Genomic DNA, 19,129 nt, shown 5'->3' with positions numbered 1-19,129 from the left:
ATAGTATCCAATCGAACATGGAGCCGTCAAAGAAAAATCAAAAAACACTGTTTTCGTTCTTTTCTAAGCAACCAAATGAAGATAAAGGTGAAGAAGTAAATGATTTCGGTGTATCTCTTTCAGGGAAAAATTCTACTTCTCTTCGTGTGTCTTCAGATGAAAAAAGTGATTTACAGGCAGGAACTGAAAGTAATTCTTCTGTAAGTTCGTCTTCGAATATGCATGAGCATGATGAACAAAATAAATCAGAATGGCCTTCTATATGGACTATTGATATGTGGGAACGCAAAAAAGAAGCCTTCCCATGGTTGGGTTGCAAAAACGGTTCATTAGGCTGTACATTATGTAGCACCGTTTCTCATCTTGGTGCTTTTAAAAAGGAACGTACATCAATTTCTAAAGAATGGTGCACATTTGCAATAACATTCAATGGGTCTACTAAGTCTGCCTAACTTACTTCCCTAAGAAAAAAATTTTTTCTTCACAAGCAATCATCAGCCCACTTGACTGCTGAGAGCATAACCGCTAAGGCGAACGAGGAAACTATTGAAAACGTTTGTGATAAAATGAACGTTTCCAATCTAGAATCTACAATTAAAGTATTTCGATCAGCTTACTATTTGGCAAAAAATGATAGGCCCTTTTCTGATTATTCTAAACTTTTGCAACTTCAGAAAATGAATGGTGTAGACATTGGTGTAGGATTACACTCTAGATTTAGTTCAACTCAAATCATTGACCACATTTCTCATGAAATGAAAAAGCGAATTACTCAACAGGTGAAAAGCATTTCAGGTAAAATTTCGATTTTGATCGATGAATCTACAAGCTTAAGTGATAAATCTACCTTGATTGTTTATTTAAAATGTGAAACCAGCAAAGATTTGCCACCAAATGTCTTATTCTTAGACCTAATTGAATTGCCTAACCAAACTGCTGATTCTATTTTTGAGGCACTTTTAGGTTGTTTGAAAAAATATGGGTTTGATTTTGAGTACCTAAAAGAGAATTTAGTTGCATTTGCTGTGATGGCGCTAGTGTCATGTTAGGTAAAAAATCTGGCGTCGTAGAAAAGCTACTACAACAATTTCCCAACATTGTTCCTTGGCATTGCATGAACCATAGGATAGAGTTAGCTGTGAGTGACTCTATCAATGACGTTGGGGCTATTAACCATTTTCAAATGTTTATGGACAAACTGTACACTCTGTATAGTAAATCGCCTAAAAACCAAAGAGAACTAGCCGAGTGTGCTAGGGAGCTTGATTTGCAACTACAGAAAGTTGGTCGCATTTTGGGCACGAGATGGATTTCCAGTTCATTTAAAACTGTTATGGCCGTTTGGTATGGATATCAAGCATTGTACTCCCATTTTAAGAAGGCCCAAGAAGACAAGAACAGAACAACAACCGAACGAGCAATGTACGGTGGGTTGATTAGGCGCTTGACATCAACTCAGTTTCTGTCAGATTTGGCGATAATGTATGACATATTAGCTGAATTAACAATGGTTTCAAAATGTCTTCAAAATAGGGAGGCAACTGTTGTTTATGCAGACAAACTCATAAGAAGGTCAATTGCTTTTTTCGAGTGCCTTAAAGAAAAACCTGGAACTAAGACCCTTGAGGCCAAGAGAGCTGCAATCACTGGTAATTTTTGTCATGTTCCCTTAACAAGTAGCAACAAAATAACTGCTATTAATGACCAGCAGTTGCTATCAAGTGTTATTAACAACCTAAAACGGAGACTTTTCACAACAAGAAGCAGTAACGAACCATCTAATAAAGCCACAGGGAACAATTATGATTATGAAAAAGAGTATGAATCTCTCCTTTCAGAACTGAAAGTACTTGAAAGTAACAACTGGCCTCCAGAGAAATATGTTGGATACGGTGAACAAGAAATCGAACATCTCTGTGCAAGATTTAGGTTGAATGCCAACAAAATTAAGAACAGCTTCAGAGATTACCTGGAAAACAGCACTACGATTCCGAAGGACTTAAACCCACTGATAAACTGCACAAAGCTTATTCCTTGCAGTTCAGCAGAGTGTGAACGTGGCTTCAGTCACATGAATATTATTATATCGCCAACACGGTCAAAACTGACCATCGAGCACGTATCAGCATTGATGTTTATCAAGTTGAATGGACCAAGTATCCAGACATGGAAACCAGAGAATTACGCCAAGGCATGGTTAAGACGACACCGTACAGCTGATGATACTAGAACTCGACGAGCCAACCTCCAACCTGACAAAGAGGAAGAAGATGCAATTGCCATTTATTTGTAAATACATTATAAAATTTTATTGAATATGTTCAGTTTTTAATCTTTGTGTTTGAATTTGTTAGTAAACGTATACATAAAAACATGTTACATCTTATATTTTTTCTTCTTCCCTGTGAAAATTTTATCATCCATTCCATAGGCTACAGGCCCCCCGAACCGGACCCCCCGCTCTTTATGTGGGGGGAGGGGGTACCCCTCAGAATTGGATTGTAAGTCAGTATTTAGCGTTCCCACACTGAAAATTTTGCCACTACACCACTGATTATTGGGGGACAAACGTTAATGGCATTTCTAATTTAAAGACTTTAACTCCTATTTTACGAAATGGAGAGAACCACGTCACTGAGTTTCAATCTAGTTATATTTTAGCTAATTTTCGATTCGGTCTACAAAGCAAATAAAGCTTTTAAATTATTATTTAGATTTTCCATTCTGGTGCAATTTTAGCGTTAATTGATAAAGTTAGTAGTTCAAAAATAAAATTTAAATTGTGTTGTTCATTTAATGGTTTTTGCTCATTAGTGTTTCCAAAATAACAATCTACATTCAACCTAATTTCTCACCTTTATTGTTTATTATTAAAAGATAAACCAACATTTTATTACTTTCAAATAGATTCTAACAATGATTTTTGAAAGTTTGTAAAATTCTGATTTTTCTTTAATATTGTCATTTACATTTGATTTATCTGTACGTATTAATTTGATTGTTATGTTTTGACTTACAACTGCTCTATGATTACCCATAAAATATTTTTTTTATTTCGTTACTCTTAAAATAGATAAAATATATTAATAATACTACGCCTGTATATCTAAATGTATATTAAATCTAAAGCTAAAATTAACATTATTAAAAAAATTTCACGTTAACTTCTATACCATCGTTGATGTCTTCTTCGGGGTTTCCGGGGTCTCAGTCTCCTGAGGCTCCAGATCTCTTTGTTTTACTATTCACTACTCACTGTAATACATTAACAAATTAAAAATAGGTTGACTTTCTTTACACTAAGAATACACCTACAAAATTAATATATTACCAAAGATTTAATGAAAGAATAGTTGGAGGTAAACTCAGAGCAGATAAATAGAAGATCAAGTGGTCGAAAGCAGAGGAATATTAGGCCTAAAAAAACTTGAAAACCAAGGCCACAATAGCAAAATATAGAACCTCTTCATGGAACAATCGCTGATCGATAATGTATCCTAAAACGAAAGATAAAGATGCTTACGAGTAAGTCTACAAATTCATACAAAGAAACAACAGTACGATTTAAATGCTATAGGTTAAATCCATGTTAGATGACCTGTTTGGGACTAAGTGTGAAACACGCTCAAATTCCCCCCGTCTAAATATTTGAAATTCCGACCCAATTTAACTTTCGCTACGCCCTGTATATCGATCTTCCGCATAGTGTAAGTTTTTTCAATCCGACGTTTCCACAATGATGAATATTACGAATTTTGTTTATCTATCTGTTCTTCGAAATTTAAGTGCCAAGAACCACCAGCGTTGCTGTAGCTGGCAAGATAAAAGGTTTTTATGACATTTACCGTCTTGAGTTATTTTCGTCGGTATCCAAATATCTATATAGAGGAAGAATCCCTGCAGTGTTGTAGTTTGCAAGATAAAAGGTTTTTATGGCATTTGCAGACTAGAGCATAAAGGTTTATGATATTTACAGACAAGAAACCTATTGTATGTGTATTGGAACAAGAAGACTCAAGCTAGATAAGCCGATGTTTTTAGTAGAACCATTAAATATTGAGTTCGCAAAAACTAACTGTAATAGTGTGAGTCATAGCATTTCGTGAAAACTTAGGGATCTTGTTATTGAGAAGATAACGAGTCCGTATTTGTAGAAAGCAAAAATCATGACATTTATGGGATGTCCTGAATAATTTTTCTTGCCACCTGATTGGTAGAGAAATGTTTGGTATGGTCGCTATTGGTCAAAGTAGGAGGTAACTTCTTTTTTTTTGGGAGAAGGAACCCAAGTTTAGAAGGATCGAGTTAGCGGTCCCAAAAGTCAGTTCCACGAGGGCCGCCAGCAAGTTAAGTTTAGTTTTGGTTCATTTAGGGCCATCATCATGTGCAGTTGAGTTCCATTGAGTATTTCGGAATGTAGTTTTCCAGTTTCCCAGCCGGCTAGGTTGATCCCAGCCCGGCGAATGTGATGGTGTATCGTGAACCCCGGCGATTTTCTCGCTGTTTCTAAGCGAATCGTCGTTATAATTTCATACGAATTTTGGTATCAACTAATTTCTTTTAAGCAGTCAGAACCAGAAGTAGGAGAGAAGAGTTTCGATTTTCGCATTACTATGTTTAACGGTGCAGTTAAAACATGGAGTATGCTCACATACTTTATTTTGGTCAAAGTTAATGAACTTTTGATAATCTTGTTCGAGTAAAAGTAAATTTTGTTCCAGTTTATTGAACTTTAAATGATTTTGTTCGAGGTTAACTAAATAATTTTGTTTTAGTTGAATGCTGAATTTTCTATAATTTTTTTTATAAACAATGGATAACCTTATGTACTGTTTGCTGTAGCTATTAACAGTGAAGTGCTTTCTCGCATAGTGAAATAGCGTTTTGGACTTACCAACTAACCAACAAAAGAAAACAGGACATTCATTGTAAAGGTATAATTTTTATGCTTGTAAAACTTTTTCGTTCCATCTTTGTTTATTTGATAATCTAGATCTCTAATTGTAACACAGAGATCAGAGATTCATTTTGTTTTGCCTTTTAATAAATAATGTTTGATTTTCAACATATAAATTTATTATTTCTTTCCTTCTGTCTTGAATCGTAAGAACAATAAAAAATGGACTGGGTATATAATTTTGAGTATAAAGTAAAGGAGGTAAGTTACATTATAATATTTTGTACACCTATTATGTATATCATTTTATTTGACTATGTTTCTTTGTTTTATTTTGATTTATCTTTCTTTGTTTAATTTCTATTTTTTTTGTATACAGTTTGGTTTCCCTTAGGTAACCAATGGCGCCCAATATGTTATTTTTTGTATTTTTTTTATCTTTGTATTTCACATCCTTATTTCGATTTTTCTATCTTTTTAATTTTTCTAAGCTAATAAGAGTATATCATAACATCTATTAAAGAATCCACTCCCTTTTAAAGCTCTTACACAGTAGCAGCCGAGGTACTAAAAAATTATGTAGCACGAATTTTATCAAGTCTAAGTATATCTTTATGTTCATAAAATGAGTCGCGCTTCATAAAATGGTGCCGCAACGTGCGAGCTATATCTCTTGTCTAATTCTTATCAGATTTTCTGGAATTATTATGATTTTCTGGATTATTTCATTCATAGGAAATTCTGACCAATAGAAAGCTACATTAATCTAAATTAAACTGATTATTTTTTAATGATTTTAACTTCCAATCGTATAGTAAGATATTTGATCACGTGTTTAATTTTGTCCAATCAGATTAAAATTATACTGAGAATTTTTTACTGTAGAAAATTGCCGATAGAATTTTTTAAGTAGATTGTTTCTGTTTAATGATGGCAACCAGTTTCCTAGTTTTGAAAATTGTCACATTTAAGAAAATATCCATAATATACGTATTACAAAATAATCTTACGAATATCACACGACAGTAAGAATAAATAAGAAAATAATGCTTCATTTTTACTTAAATTTGTTGTCATTGGGCAATAGCCACTCGAGCCCTGCGGGCTCTCGTGTCTATTGCCAGACAACAAATTTTCGAAAAACTGTCACATTATTTTCAATTTATTCTCAATCTCTTGTGATATTATACCCGATAATTTTTGACAATTTCTTGTCATCAAGTATATTACGTCAGATGCCCTTCGTTGCTACGAAAAAATAAATTCAGTAACATTAATGACAATTAATGTTTTAAAAATTATAAAAGTGATGACTCTCAACCGTCAACTATTTATAACAACTGTGTGTTTAACTGTACTAATTTATACTTACATAAATAAATTACAATAAAATTTTGGTTTTGAACAGTTTTATTCATGAAAGAATCGCAACAAATTGCACTCGATCTCTAAAATTAATATAGAGTTTTTGCCTTCGTGACACTTTTACATAATTTCACTCGCCTTCGGCTCGTGAAATTAAAACTGTCAAAGTGTCACTCGGGAAAAATTCAATAATTTTAGAGCTCTTGTGCAATTACTACTGATTATTTTATTCATAGGAGATTCTGACCAATAGAAAGTTACAGAAATCTAAATTAAATCGATAATGTTTGATAATTTCCCGTCGTCAAGTATATTACGTCAGATGCCCTTCGTTGCTACGAAAAAATAGATTCAGTTACATTAATCGCAATTAATGTTTTAAAAATTTTAAAAGTGATGACTTTCAACCGTGAAAGATTTATAACAACTGTATGTTTAATTTTACTAACTTGTACTTACATAAATAAATTACAATAAAATTTTGGTTTTGAACAGTTTTATTCATGAAATAATAGCCACAAATTGCACTCGATCTCTAAAATTAATATAGAATTTTTGCCCTCGTGACACTTTGAAATAATTTCACACGCCTTCGGCTCCTGAAATAAAACTGTCAAAGTGACACTCGGGAAAAATTCAATAATTTTAGAGCTCTTGTGCAATTACTACTGATAATTACATTTTTGTCAAATCTTCCGTGTTTCTGGAAATATAACGAACTTTCTTATTTCAAATGGAATACCCTGTATATTTTTTGCGTTTGATGTCCTTAAGAAATATTGATTCTTTTTCATGTTATATTCCCTACACCTAAATGCCACAATTTCGGAGTTGTGGCTACGTTTATTAAAAAAAAATTTAAACAAATTATAAAAATCAATCATTTACGATTTTATAGGTTCAAAAACACAAGTAAAAAATTCGATTCCAAGCCATTCCAAAAACGCAAATTCAATTTCAAGCCTTACTTTATCAGATGATAAGTATTTTGGGCTTATTGCAGTTTAAAATACTGTTTTTTAGTTGTTAAAGCAGTCCGATCGCCCATCATCTCATGTGCGCTCCATTAAAAATTAAAAAAAAGGTGATTTAGAATAAAACGTGCCAAAACGTCTTAAAGGCAGCTGATAAAAGAAGATTTGAGCTTGAATTTAGGTACTTCGTACTTTCAAATATTATTTTTATTACTTGTGTTTTTAAACCTTGAAAATCGTCATCTATTGATTTTTTTCAGTTTTAAATTGTTTATAACTCGGAAACCATTAACTTTAGAGAAAAACTACAAAAGACCGTTTTTGTTCCTAATGATCCAAAGAATCCAAAATAACATCTATCAGGGCCAAAAAATTTATTTAGATTTTTTGTTTTAGTAAATGTAACAATAACTTCGAAATTATGGAATTTAGGTAGAAAACATATAACATGAAAAATAATCAGTATTTCTTAAGGACTTCAAAACGCAAAAAATATACAGGCTGTTCGATTAGAAATAAGAAAGTTCATTAGATTTCCAAAACAACGGAATATTTGACAACAATGTAATTACCACTGTGATATCGACCGCATTAGAAGACCCTTACTCATCAAAAGCTATAAAAATCGTTTTAGCGGTTTCCGAGAAATTACCGTGTTTCCATACTTTCTCGCTAGCCTGTATATCTTAAATTTGTGAAATGTAGTGCAAATGTAGGACCTAAATATTGTTAGGGAAATAGGTACATGTTTTTATTTTTCCGATACAGGTACAGGTACTAATGCCTGGTCGCACCAACAGATCTTAAGCTCCAGCTTATCTAATCTCAGCTTATACTATAATACGATAAAACGGCATTAGACACTAGTGTGGCACCAGCATAAGGATTTACATTTATGTCTTAGCTAAAGGTATGTCTTAACCCTGGAAGCTCACACTTGGGTGTGAGATACCCATCGCGACACTTAACTGCATGTAGCTTGCGCAGCTGCATTTCAATGGTAATGCTGCTTTATGTAAATTCAGTCTCTAGTCTGCCAAGGACGGGTGTGTAGTTGCGGTCTCATTTGAGCAATATTTCCAATCACGAAAATTTATTGAATACAGGCTAGGGTATGTAGCACCCCTGTGTGAGGTTTGCGATCAAGTGTGCGTTCAAGTTAATGACCTAACAACACAACATCCCACAAATTTAGTAAAGCAAACTAGGTGTCATTTTTGCAAAGGCAAAGATGGAAAAGCAAAGAGTGCATGCTCGGCTTGCTATAACGCATAATGCATGGAGCATAGAGCTCACTGCTTTATGAATGTAGTCACTAAAATGAGTGAAACTGAAATACCTGGCTAAGAATGAATATGAGTTCTATAATCAAAAGGTTTTATATTTTAGTTAGAAAGACCATTTTGTTAAGATAAATTAAAATATTTTGAATTATGTTTCCGGTTTTTTAGAAAATGTTTGTTAATTATTTTTAGGTATTTTTAATATTTTTTTCTTTTGTGTTACTACAATTATTAAGAGAGAGAAAATAAAATGATTGATTTAATTATTCTTATGTATTCAATAGTGATTAGAGAGTTTCTGGCAATCATAAAATATTTACTTTTTTTTATTTCTTCACAAAAAATCATTGGGTATCTGATACCCATGTGTGCGGTTTATTAAAAAAAAATAGGTGTGATCTTCTAGGGTTAAGCTTAATATCTGTTGGTGCAACCAGGCATAAATCAATCATTAACGAACAATAGAGATAGAAGACGTGTTTCCGATAGATGGAAAATTTCAGATTTGTTTTTGAAGTGAATACTTCTTATCGCCCTGTATGAAGTTTTGACGGGACTAAAATCGTATTTGGCGTGATTCAAAAATCGTGACGAGAGTGGTAACCTTGCGGTATATCGTACTATACATATCTATACATTTATTATTTATTTATATTTATTATTTATATTTTCAGCAATTGTATATACGTGATATTAGAAAAATATTTTTAAAATTGAATTATATCATTTAAACAAATTATGTTATTTCCAAATAATAATAAATTGTATTTGTATATATCAAAAAAGCATACGCTCTTACGTTTGAGGTAAAATAAATCAGATGTTTAAAAATACAATTTGAGTCTAATTTGAGTTAACTAACAACTAACGTTAAGAAGGTTATGTTTACATTTTTGTACAACGGAAACACCCTTTAAATAGAGTAAAATGGACTCTTGACTTTCGAATCGAATCAAATTGAATCGAATGTAATCGAACTAAATTGAATCGAATCGAATATAATCAAATATACGAAGGATTCACAATAATCAAAACCTTTCATTATCTAATTTATTTGTACCAATATATCCAATCGTTCATTAGTGAGTAATTTTATTATACTTAATTGAATTGATTATTTCATTCATAGTAGATTCTGACCAATAGAAAGCTACAGAAATCTGAATTAAATTGATAATTTTTGATAATTGCCCGTCGTTAAGTATATTACGTCAGATGCCCTTCGTTGCTACGAAAAAATACATTCAGTGACATTAATGAAAATTAATGTTTTAAAAATTATAAAAGTGATGACTTTCAATCGCCAAAATATTTATAAAAACCTTGTGCTTAATTGTACTAATTTGTACTTACATAAATAAATTACAATAAAATTTTGGTTTTGTACAGTTTTATTCATGAAATAATATTAACAATTTGCACTCGAACTCTAAAATTAATATATAATTTTTGCCCTCGTGACACTGACATAATTTCACTCGCCTTTGGCTCGTGAAATTAAAACTGTCAAAGTTTCACTCGGGAAAAATTCAATGATTTTAGAGCTCTTGTGCAATTACTACTGATAATTAATTGTCATAATATATCAATTAAAAGAGATTTGGTTTTATTGCAATCAGTTAATTAGGATTTTACATTATAAAAAAAGATTACATCGAATTAACACAATTTGATTATAAAATTAATTATCGTGCAATACTATTATTGGTTTTGCCAACTAAAATATACTATTTGTAATTTAAGTGATTGTTTTTATACAGTATGTTAATGTTAACCATTCCTACATATTTTTAGAATACAAGCAAAACGCTCAGGTGGTTCGATTTTGAAAATAATATTGCGACATAAAAGTTTCGACCCTTTTATGACACTTCTTCGCGTGATAATCATAACGTCCATTTTTTCAACAAAAAGTACCTGGTGCGACATATTTAAATTTTTTTTTTAAATTAATGATGTCAAAAATGTATAATAATTTGGGCCAAACACTTAGTTATGCGAAACATATTGTTAATGTATAACTCGAAACAAGGCAATGAATTTTTGATAGTTTTCTTAAAGGTTTGCTATGGAAAAAGAAATTTTTTGGTGGTTAAAGGCTGGTAATGAACCTCGGAGGCAGCGTGATGCTGACCCTCATGCTATGATAAAACTCTAAGAAATGTCCACGGTTCTCCGACAAATATGTAGAAGGTTCTAGATCTAGGACTCAACTATGCCAGCAACCCCTACTCTACTAGAGTCCTCGAAAACATGTTAACTTCTAGGCCTGTGGCCTACAATGGGTGTGTATTATGCAGCAGAGTAGGGAGGGCGAAAAGGCGGGTTTTCGACGTCTAAAATGGAAACAGGTAGCCTAGGGAAAAAACTTTAACAAATATTATGGTCCTTCAAGCACAAGAGTTAGATCGACTGTCTAGCACCTCGTCATTGGGGAACGCTTTAGATATGCTAAAAATTTCGATATGTCGCCTCGGAATATGGATATTGCAACATGAAATTGAGACTTTGAAAATGACTTCAAGGAAATTATAAGATATCAGAAATCAACAAAATAAGTATTCTTGGAACTTAAAAAATGGGAAATCAATATAATTTGTTTACTGGCAGGAACGAATAGAAAAAGTGTAGTAAAGCTTTGTACCAAAAACTAGTAGAGCGTGTCCTAGATAGTGTCCTATGTTATTCCTATTCATATCTAGATGATTTTCGGATCTCTTCTTTGAAATTTGAGACTTGTTTGTTTATACCACTAGTTATGTTTTATCTATTCCACCTAGTTCTACCCACTTGCACTCTTTTCCTTCAGTACCAGTACGGCAAGGCACACACCACACAGTATAAACTTACTTTCTTAGTTTTTCCAATTCGAGTCAGATTCTAAAAACAGTGCAAAACTAACTTGGGCCTCTCAATGTTTTGTTGATTTTTTTTTCTATCTGCAAGGAAGCATTCTTGTGAGGTTAACGACTAAATACCATTTAAATTCATTGAGTTTTAGACCTACTTTATTTCTTTCTGTCGTGTGTTTACTGAATACAATAACCCTTGAAGGCCGTGAAGATGTCACATACATTATCAGTTTCGTCAGCGTATCTAGGATAATTGGTCAGTTCACCATTGATTTTGCAAGTCGATATCTGACATAGTATATTTGAAAAATTATGTTCAAGTGGCAAAAGATGTGCAGCAAAATTGTTTATGGCGTAGGGTCTATAATTTTGAGCTTTACAGCCTTTATAGTAAACCCAGTGTTGGTATGTCCACCAAAATAAACAGATGGTGGTGGCTAGGCCACTTAGAGAAAGTGAAGAGATGGAGTTGTCAAAACACATTTTTATAACCAAAGACCAGGTGGAGTGAGGAGCAGAGGCAGGCTCACAGCACGATTTAACGATAAGATGGAAGACGACTAAGAGTATGAAATTGGAAACCCAAATAGAAGGATAGGAAGAAAGGGAAACTGATGCTCGAACAGGCCAATATCCCCATTGTAGAGCCAATGATGAGGATAAGATAATAAAATAAGAGCAGGGATAGAATGCATCCCCGTCTGACGTCTCTTTGATTATACTATTTGTCGGTTAATCTTCCACGACTCGTATGATTGCTTGAAGCTTTCAACACAAGCTTTCTATAATACGTAGGTCTCTATCATAAATGCCTATACTTTTTTAAAATGTTTATGTATTGTATTACTTCTTTCACCAAATTTTACTTTAGCGATATAGTCTTTTAGCAAAATTCTGACATTGAACGTTTTTTTATAGACCTCGACCTTAAAAATAGCTAAATAAACCAACTTAATATCGCTTGCTTGGTAAATATTCCACAAATAGATTTATTGCACATAGTGAATGATCGGATGTACATACACTTACGTGAGATATGCACTCTCGTGCCAAAGATTTATGGAACACGATTAAGTTTAAGTTTTTCTGTAGTACAGCAATTAATCAATATAAATCGGAATAGAGTATTTGTTTTAAAGTAAATGAATTGCAGGTGTCAAAAAATTAAATTTTTTAAAAGTCTAAGTTTTCACCCTAATGGCATATAAAGCAACATAATGCTACTCCACATCCCACCAGAATGAAAACAATGGGAACCTTCTCTGGTTACACCTCCGAGGCTTCTACAATTTGCAAACCATACGGATGCCGAGACTAAGGATGATGAGGGAATTTTACAATATATAATTCACGTCCCATCTGCTCAGCGTGGTAAAGTTCCAACGAGAATAATTCCCTTTGTACTCCAAACAGAGTAAAGTAAATCAAAAACGAATAACCATTTTCAATGTCGTTGCAACACGAAACTACAGCCGCGCGATATTCTAGTCCAATCAGAGAGTGCCGCAAGCACCTCTAACGGTTTCGAAACTTATTAGTCTCTCATCAGGAGGCACATATGCTGCTCTCCGTATGGCTTGCAAATTGTAGAAGCCTCGGAGGTGTAACCAGAGAAGGTTCCCATTGTTTTCATTCTGGTGGGATGTGGAGTAGCATTATGTTGCTTTATATGCCATTAGAGTGAAAACTTAGACTTTTGATAGCAGTTGCCGCTAGGGCATCTATGCCATTTCGTTCGTTGCGATCCGTGACTGCACGCCGGGGTTTGTTTTGGTTGGATCGGGGAGAGCAGCATATGTGGCTCCTGATGAGAGACTAATAAGTTTCGAAACCGGTAGAGGTGCTTGCGGCACTCTCTGTTTGGACTAGAATATCGCTCGGCTGTAGTTTCGTGTTGCAACGACATTGAAAATGGTTATTCATTTTTGATTTACTTTACTCTGTTTGGAGTACAAAGGGAACTATTCTCGTTGGAACTTTACCGCGCTGAGCAGATGGGACGTGAATTATATATTGTAAAATTCCCTCATCTTTCTTAGTCTCGGCATCCGTATGGCTTGCAAATTGTAGAAGCCTCGGAGGTGTAACCAGAGAAGGTTCCCATTGTTTTCATTCTGGTGGGATGTGGAGTAGCATTATGTTGCTTTATATGCCATTAGAGTGAAAACTTAGACTTTTGATAGCAGTTGCCGCTAGGGCATCTATGCCATTTCGTTCGTTGCGATCCGTGACTGCACGCCGGGGTTTGTTTTGGTTGGATCGGGGAGAGCAGCATATGTGCCTCCTGATGAGAGGCTAATAAGTTTCGAAACCGGTAGAGGTCTAGAATATCGCGCGGCTGTAGTTTCGTATTGCAACGACACTGAAAATGGTTATTAATTTTTAAATTTTTTAAACTAATTACCTAATATTAGAAGAAAAAAGAGTGTTGCGATTAATTGAAGGTCTAGAGAAAAAAAGGGTATTCGTTCTACTCTTTGATATCTAATGAACTATTTTAATACCCAAAAATAATTAAAGTGTATTTAAAAAGTAGTAAGTTCCCCAATATAAAGACGATCAGTGGGAAGGCCACGAAAACGATGGAATAACAACTTGTTGGAGGTATATTGAAAAAAACAAACATTCTATACAAAAAGACGAGGAAGAAGATAATTTATTTCATAAAATTAAAACCTAAGTGATAAATAGATAATGGTACCATAACGGAAAATCAAAATAATTGACCCAGACTAAAAGAAAGCGGGAGTTTAAATCAAGAAGAAAATTATTATACAGTAAGCAATGATGAAATAAGTATACTTAAATGGGAAGCCATACACACAGCCAACCTGCTCTATAATTATCATGAACCAAAAACTAAAGCCGTTATTAAAAAAAGATAAATATGGATCTACAAAGCACATTCCACGTCAAAGCAACAAATATTAATTGTGCGGATAGATTGTATCGTGCAATGATGCATGATAGGCTAAGGGTAGCAGATGGTTTATTAGCGGAAAACTGGTAAAACTGAAAGAAAATCAAGAAAATAATGGAGAATCTGTTCAGAAAGAAAGCCGTTTTATACTTCCAGACGTTAGAATTACTTCCTTTTAACATATGCCCGTTAGAATCACCCGTGTTGAGCTGCCCCCCCCCCCCCCCACTTGCAAAAATTAAAAAACAAATAGCCCTGATTTATGAGCTATTTATGAGCTCTCATATTCCGCAAACTAAAAATTTTGAGCTCCTTCAACTGAGCAGGAATTTAATACCCTAGTGGGGGGGCTGAGTCAGCCCCCCCCCACTACTTAAAAATAGGAATATTGAAACGGTTTTTGCGGCAGAATTACGAGCTATTTATGAGCTCTTGAAATTATATAGTTTCGATTTTTGAGCTCATCCCCTTCACCCCCAAACAACCCTTTAATTGATTTAACTTAAGAGAAAGATGCTGAGAAAACTTAAAATATATCGTATTGCGAATATAATTCCTATAGCTTATATACTCTAAGAATAAACTATTAAATCAAGAGCATTTCGATTATTGAGCTACAACCCCTTCGCCAGAAAACCACCCTATCTTCCCGGCTTAAGAGAAAGTTGTATTTAAAATGCGTTAAACTAATTATTTGGCGACTACATATCATTTAATAATTTATAAGCTTTCAAATTAGGCGCATTTAGATCAGTAAATTGCAATTTATTTTGTATAGTGCAGTCACTGAAGGTAAAAATCAACGATTACCTTCAATTTCGGTGAACCTTCATCGATTTTCACGAAAATTGGTCAGTGGTTAGAGGATACGTCAAGAAACAAAGGTGACATGGTACCACCTTGCGCCTTTACCCTGAGGGTGGATACCGCCCCTTCTCGGGGGTGAAAATTATTTTATAAAAAATAAATGCACAAATCAATAAAACAACAAATTAAAAGCAAGATTTATTATATAAAGTTAATAAAATAAGTCAATACTTTTTAAGTTATTAAAGATCAAAGATTTTAATTATTTGTGAAAAAAATGCATGTTTTAAAAAGGTTTTTTGTAAATCACTGAAAAATTTTAAGTTTTTACAAAAAAGTTAATAGTAGTTTAATTCGTATAGCTTATATTCTAAGAATAAACTCTTAAATCACGCGTCTTTCGATTATAGAGCTACAACCCCTTCGCAAGAAAACGACCCCATATTCCCGGCTTAAGAGAGAGTTGTTCTTAAAATAATTTAAATTAATTATTTGGCGACTACATATCGTTTAATAATTTATGAGCTTGCAAAATATACGCATCTCAATTATTGAATTGCCATTTTCTTTCTATAGTGCAGTCACTGAAGGTAAAAATCAACTAGTACCTTCAATTTCGGTAAATCTCCATTCATTTTCACGAAAATTGGTGAGCGGATTTTGATACTATCAACTTTTTCTGCATCTTATTTTTCATAGGTATTTCTAAGTACTTTGACAAGTATTTAGTACCTGAGTGTTATAAAACGCATCTCTTTCCCGTTATTTAAGCTTGAACCCTTAGATTTTAATAGTCGCGGAAAAAAATATACATTTAATTACCAATAACTTACTTTAAATTAACATTAAAGGGTTTTTTAAGTAAGCAATTTATTATATTTTTTATTAGCTTTAATTTTAGTGATGAAAACTTTTTTGTAAAAACTTACAATTTTTGAGTCATTTATGAAAAATCGCTCTAAAGCATGCATTTTCTTTCCAAAAATTAAAATATTTGATCTTTAATAACTCAAAAAGTATTGATTTATTTTAATCACATTATATAACAAATTTTGCTTACAATTTGTCCCTCTCTCGATTTGTGGGGTTATTTTTAATAAAGTAATTTTCACTCCCGAGAAGGGGTGACATATACCCCAGGCTAAAACCCCAAGTTGTTATTGTCAATTCGTGAAAATAAATGGAGATTTACCGAAATCGAAGGTACTAGTTGATTTTTACCTTCAGTGACTGCACTATAGAAAGAAAATGGCAATTCAATAATTGAGATGCGTATATTTTGCAAGCTCATAAATTATTAAACGATATGTAGTCGCCAAATAATTAATTTAAATTATTTTAAGAACAACTCTCTCTTAAGCCGGGAATATGGGGTCGTTTTCTTGCGAAGGGGTTGTAGCTCTATAATCGAAAGACGCGTGATTTAAGAGTTTATTCTTAGAATATAAGCTATACGAATTAAACTACTATTAACTTTTTTGTAAAAACTTAAAATTTTTCAGTGATTTACAAAAAACCTTTTTAAAACATGCATTTTTTTCACAAATAATTAAAATCTTTGATCTTTAATAACTTAAAAAGTATTGACTTATTTTATTAACTTTATATAATAAATCTTGCTTTTAATTTGTTGTTTTATTGATTTGTGCATTTATTTTTTATAAAATAATTTTCACCCCCGAGAAGGGGCGGTATCCACCCTCAGGGTAAAGGCGCAAGGTGGTACCATGTCACCTTTGTTTCTTGACGTATCCTCTAACCACTGACCAATTTTCGTGAAAATCGATGAAGGTTCACCGAAATTGAAGGTAATCGTTGATTTTTACCTTCAGTGACTGCACTATACAAAATAAATTGCAATTTACTGATCTAAATGCGCGTAATTTGGAAGCTTATAAATTATTAAATGATATGTAGTCGCCAAATAATTAGTTTAATGCATTTTAAGTACAACTTTCTCTTAAGCCGGGAAGATATGGTGGTTTTCTTGCGAAGGGGTTGTAGCTCAATAATCGAAATGCTCTTGATTTAATAGTTTATTCTTAGAGTATATAAGCTATATGAATTATATCCGCAATACGATATATTTTAAGTTTTCTCAGCATCTTTCTCTTAAGTTAAATCAATTAAAGGGTTGTTTGGGGGTGAAGGGGATGAGCTCAAAAATCGAAACTATATAATTTAAAGAGCTCATAAATAGCTCGTAATTCTGCCGCAAAAACCGATTCAATATTCCTATTTCTAAGTAGTGGGGGGGCTGACTCAGCCCCCCCACTAGGGTATTAAATTCCTGCTCAGTGGAACGAGCTCAAAATTTTTAGTTTGCGGAATATGAGAGGTCATAAATAGCTCATAAATCAGGGCTATTTGTTTTTTAATTTTTGCAAGTGGGGGGGGGCAGCTCAACACGGGTGTTAGAATCACTCGTAGACGATGTGACATGGTCACTTATGATTTTATGATGTAGGATTATGTTTTGGAAAAATTAAAGCTAATTTTCAAAAATATCTTAGAGGTAATATTAATTGATTAAAAAAATTCAGAAATAAACACCAATTAATTGGTCTCTTGTTGGAGAGTCCTCCAGCATAGCAAGATCGATTTCTACTTTCTTTTACCTCTACCGTTCCTCCCCACAAGATCCATAGACCAGGTAATAACCTATAAATACCTAGGTCAAGAGACTCGCATAGGAAAAGGCAACCAAACCGTTGAGCTTCTCCGTCGTATAAGACTGATATGGGTAGCCTTCGACAAATTGAACCACATTTACTCTACTCTATCTCATATTATGTATAAGTTTTTAGTTTGTAAAAACTGTCATTATAGATAGCAGTGCGTCAAGGATTTAAAGTGTGCGTGAAGTAACAATGTATTTTAAATGGGATTTACTTTTTCGCACTGTTTTTTGGCACACTTTCATATAATCAAATATCCTTAACTTTCGCGTTGTCATGGTGACTACATGTGAGCAAAAAATTACAACAAAAATTTTGACAGTTTCGTGGTTTGAAAGAAGTTAAATTTTTTAAATGTCAAACTTCTAAAAATAGAATAGAAATGAATTCCAGTGACGAAGAGTTACAGTTTATTTATTTGTTTATCGTAGATAAAACACTGTATGTAACTGTGCGTGAAGTACTTTTTGCGAACTAACGCGATGTATAGCACTCGCTCCGTTGTCGCTCGTGCTCTAAATATCGCGTGCGTTTGCAAAAAGTATACTTCACGAACTGTTTAATAAATAACTTTTTCCACCTACCTCTACCGAAAGTATACTTTTCCGGACCTGATTGTAGGGAGCAAAGTCGTACTTTTCTCCCTAGGCAGGAAAATATTTTTTTAGGAAAAGTAAAAGTGACGTCATGGTATTTCATTCATGAAATATAACTTATTGACGCCCTGTACAATATTTATTTTCTATTACGTAAGTATCTATACATTTTAATGTTTATTTAAAAACACTCTGTATTTTGCAGAATGGTAAAAAACTAAACAGTAAATTGTTATTCTAATTTGACAATGTTTACAGTAATAATTTGACTTATATTTGACAGTTGACAGTTATATTGTACCTACTTGTTAGTTTTAGTTCTAATAAATTTTGTTGGTTAGTTACATAAATAAATTAAGTAAAAATGAAAAAATGACTTGTTATTTGAGGAAGGTGGAAAAACAATATGTATAACATGGGAGTAAAGTGCCTTTTCCTGCCTTGAATGATTACTGCCCTCCGCTACGCGTCGGGCAGTAAACTTCATTCTCGGGAGGAAAAGAGCACTTTCCTCCCTTGTTATACAAATAGCTATTTTCTATTCACATACTATAATATATCAATTATGCTTTCACTACCTGTATCATAATAATAGTTATTTATGAAACAGTTCGTGAAGTATGCTTTTTGCGAACGCACGCGATTTTTAGAGCACGAGCGACAACGGAACGGGTGCTATACATCACGTAAGTTCGTAAAAAGTACTTCACGCACAGTTTCATACAATATTTTATCTACGATAAACAAGTAAAAAAAC

At 33.2% G+C, this 19,129-nt stretch overlaps 2 protein-coding genes across 2 annotated transcripts in view; both read left to right on the top strand.

Moving 5' to 3' along the window:
• Positions 1–19,129, top strand: part of LOC114326786 (5-hydroxytryptamine receptor 1-like) — a 2,054,074-nt gene that overhangs the window by 848,224 nt on the left and 1,186,721 nt on the right. The window lies entirely within an intron of this gene.
• LOC126880885 (E3 SUMO-protein ligase KIAA1586-like) lies at positions 1,043–2,293 on the top strand. The gene has a single exon (XM_050644957.1). It carries the CDS (start codon positions 1,043–1,045, stop codon positions 2,291–2,293), a length of 1,251 nt encoding a protein of 416 aa, XP_050500914.1.

The sequence above is a fragment of the Diabrotica virgifera genome, chromosome 2 (assembly GCF_917563875.1).
Source record: "Diabrotica virgifera virgifera chromosome 2, PGI_DIABVI_V3a".
Taxonomy (NCBI): domain Eukaryota; kingdom Metazoa; phylum Arthropoda; class Insecta; order Coleoptera; family Chrysomelidae; genus Diabrotica; species Diabrotica virgifera.
The sequence above is the reverse complement of the archived record's forward strand: the minus strand, read 5'-3'. Positions and strand labels throughout refer to the sequence as shown.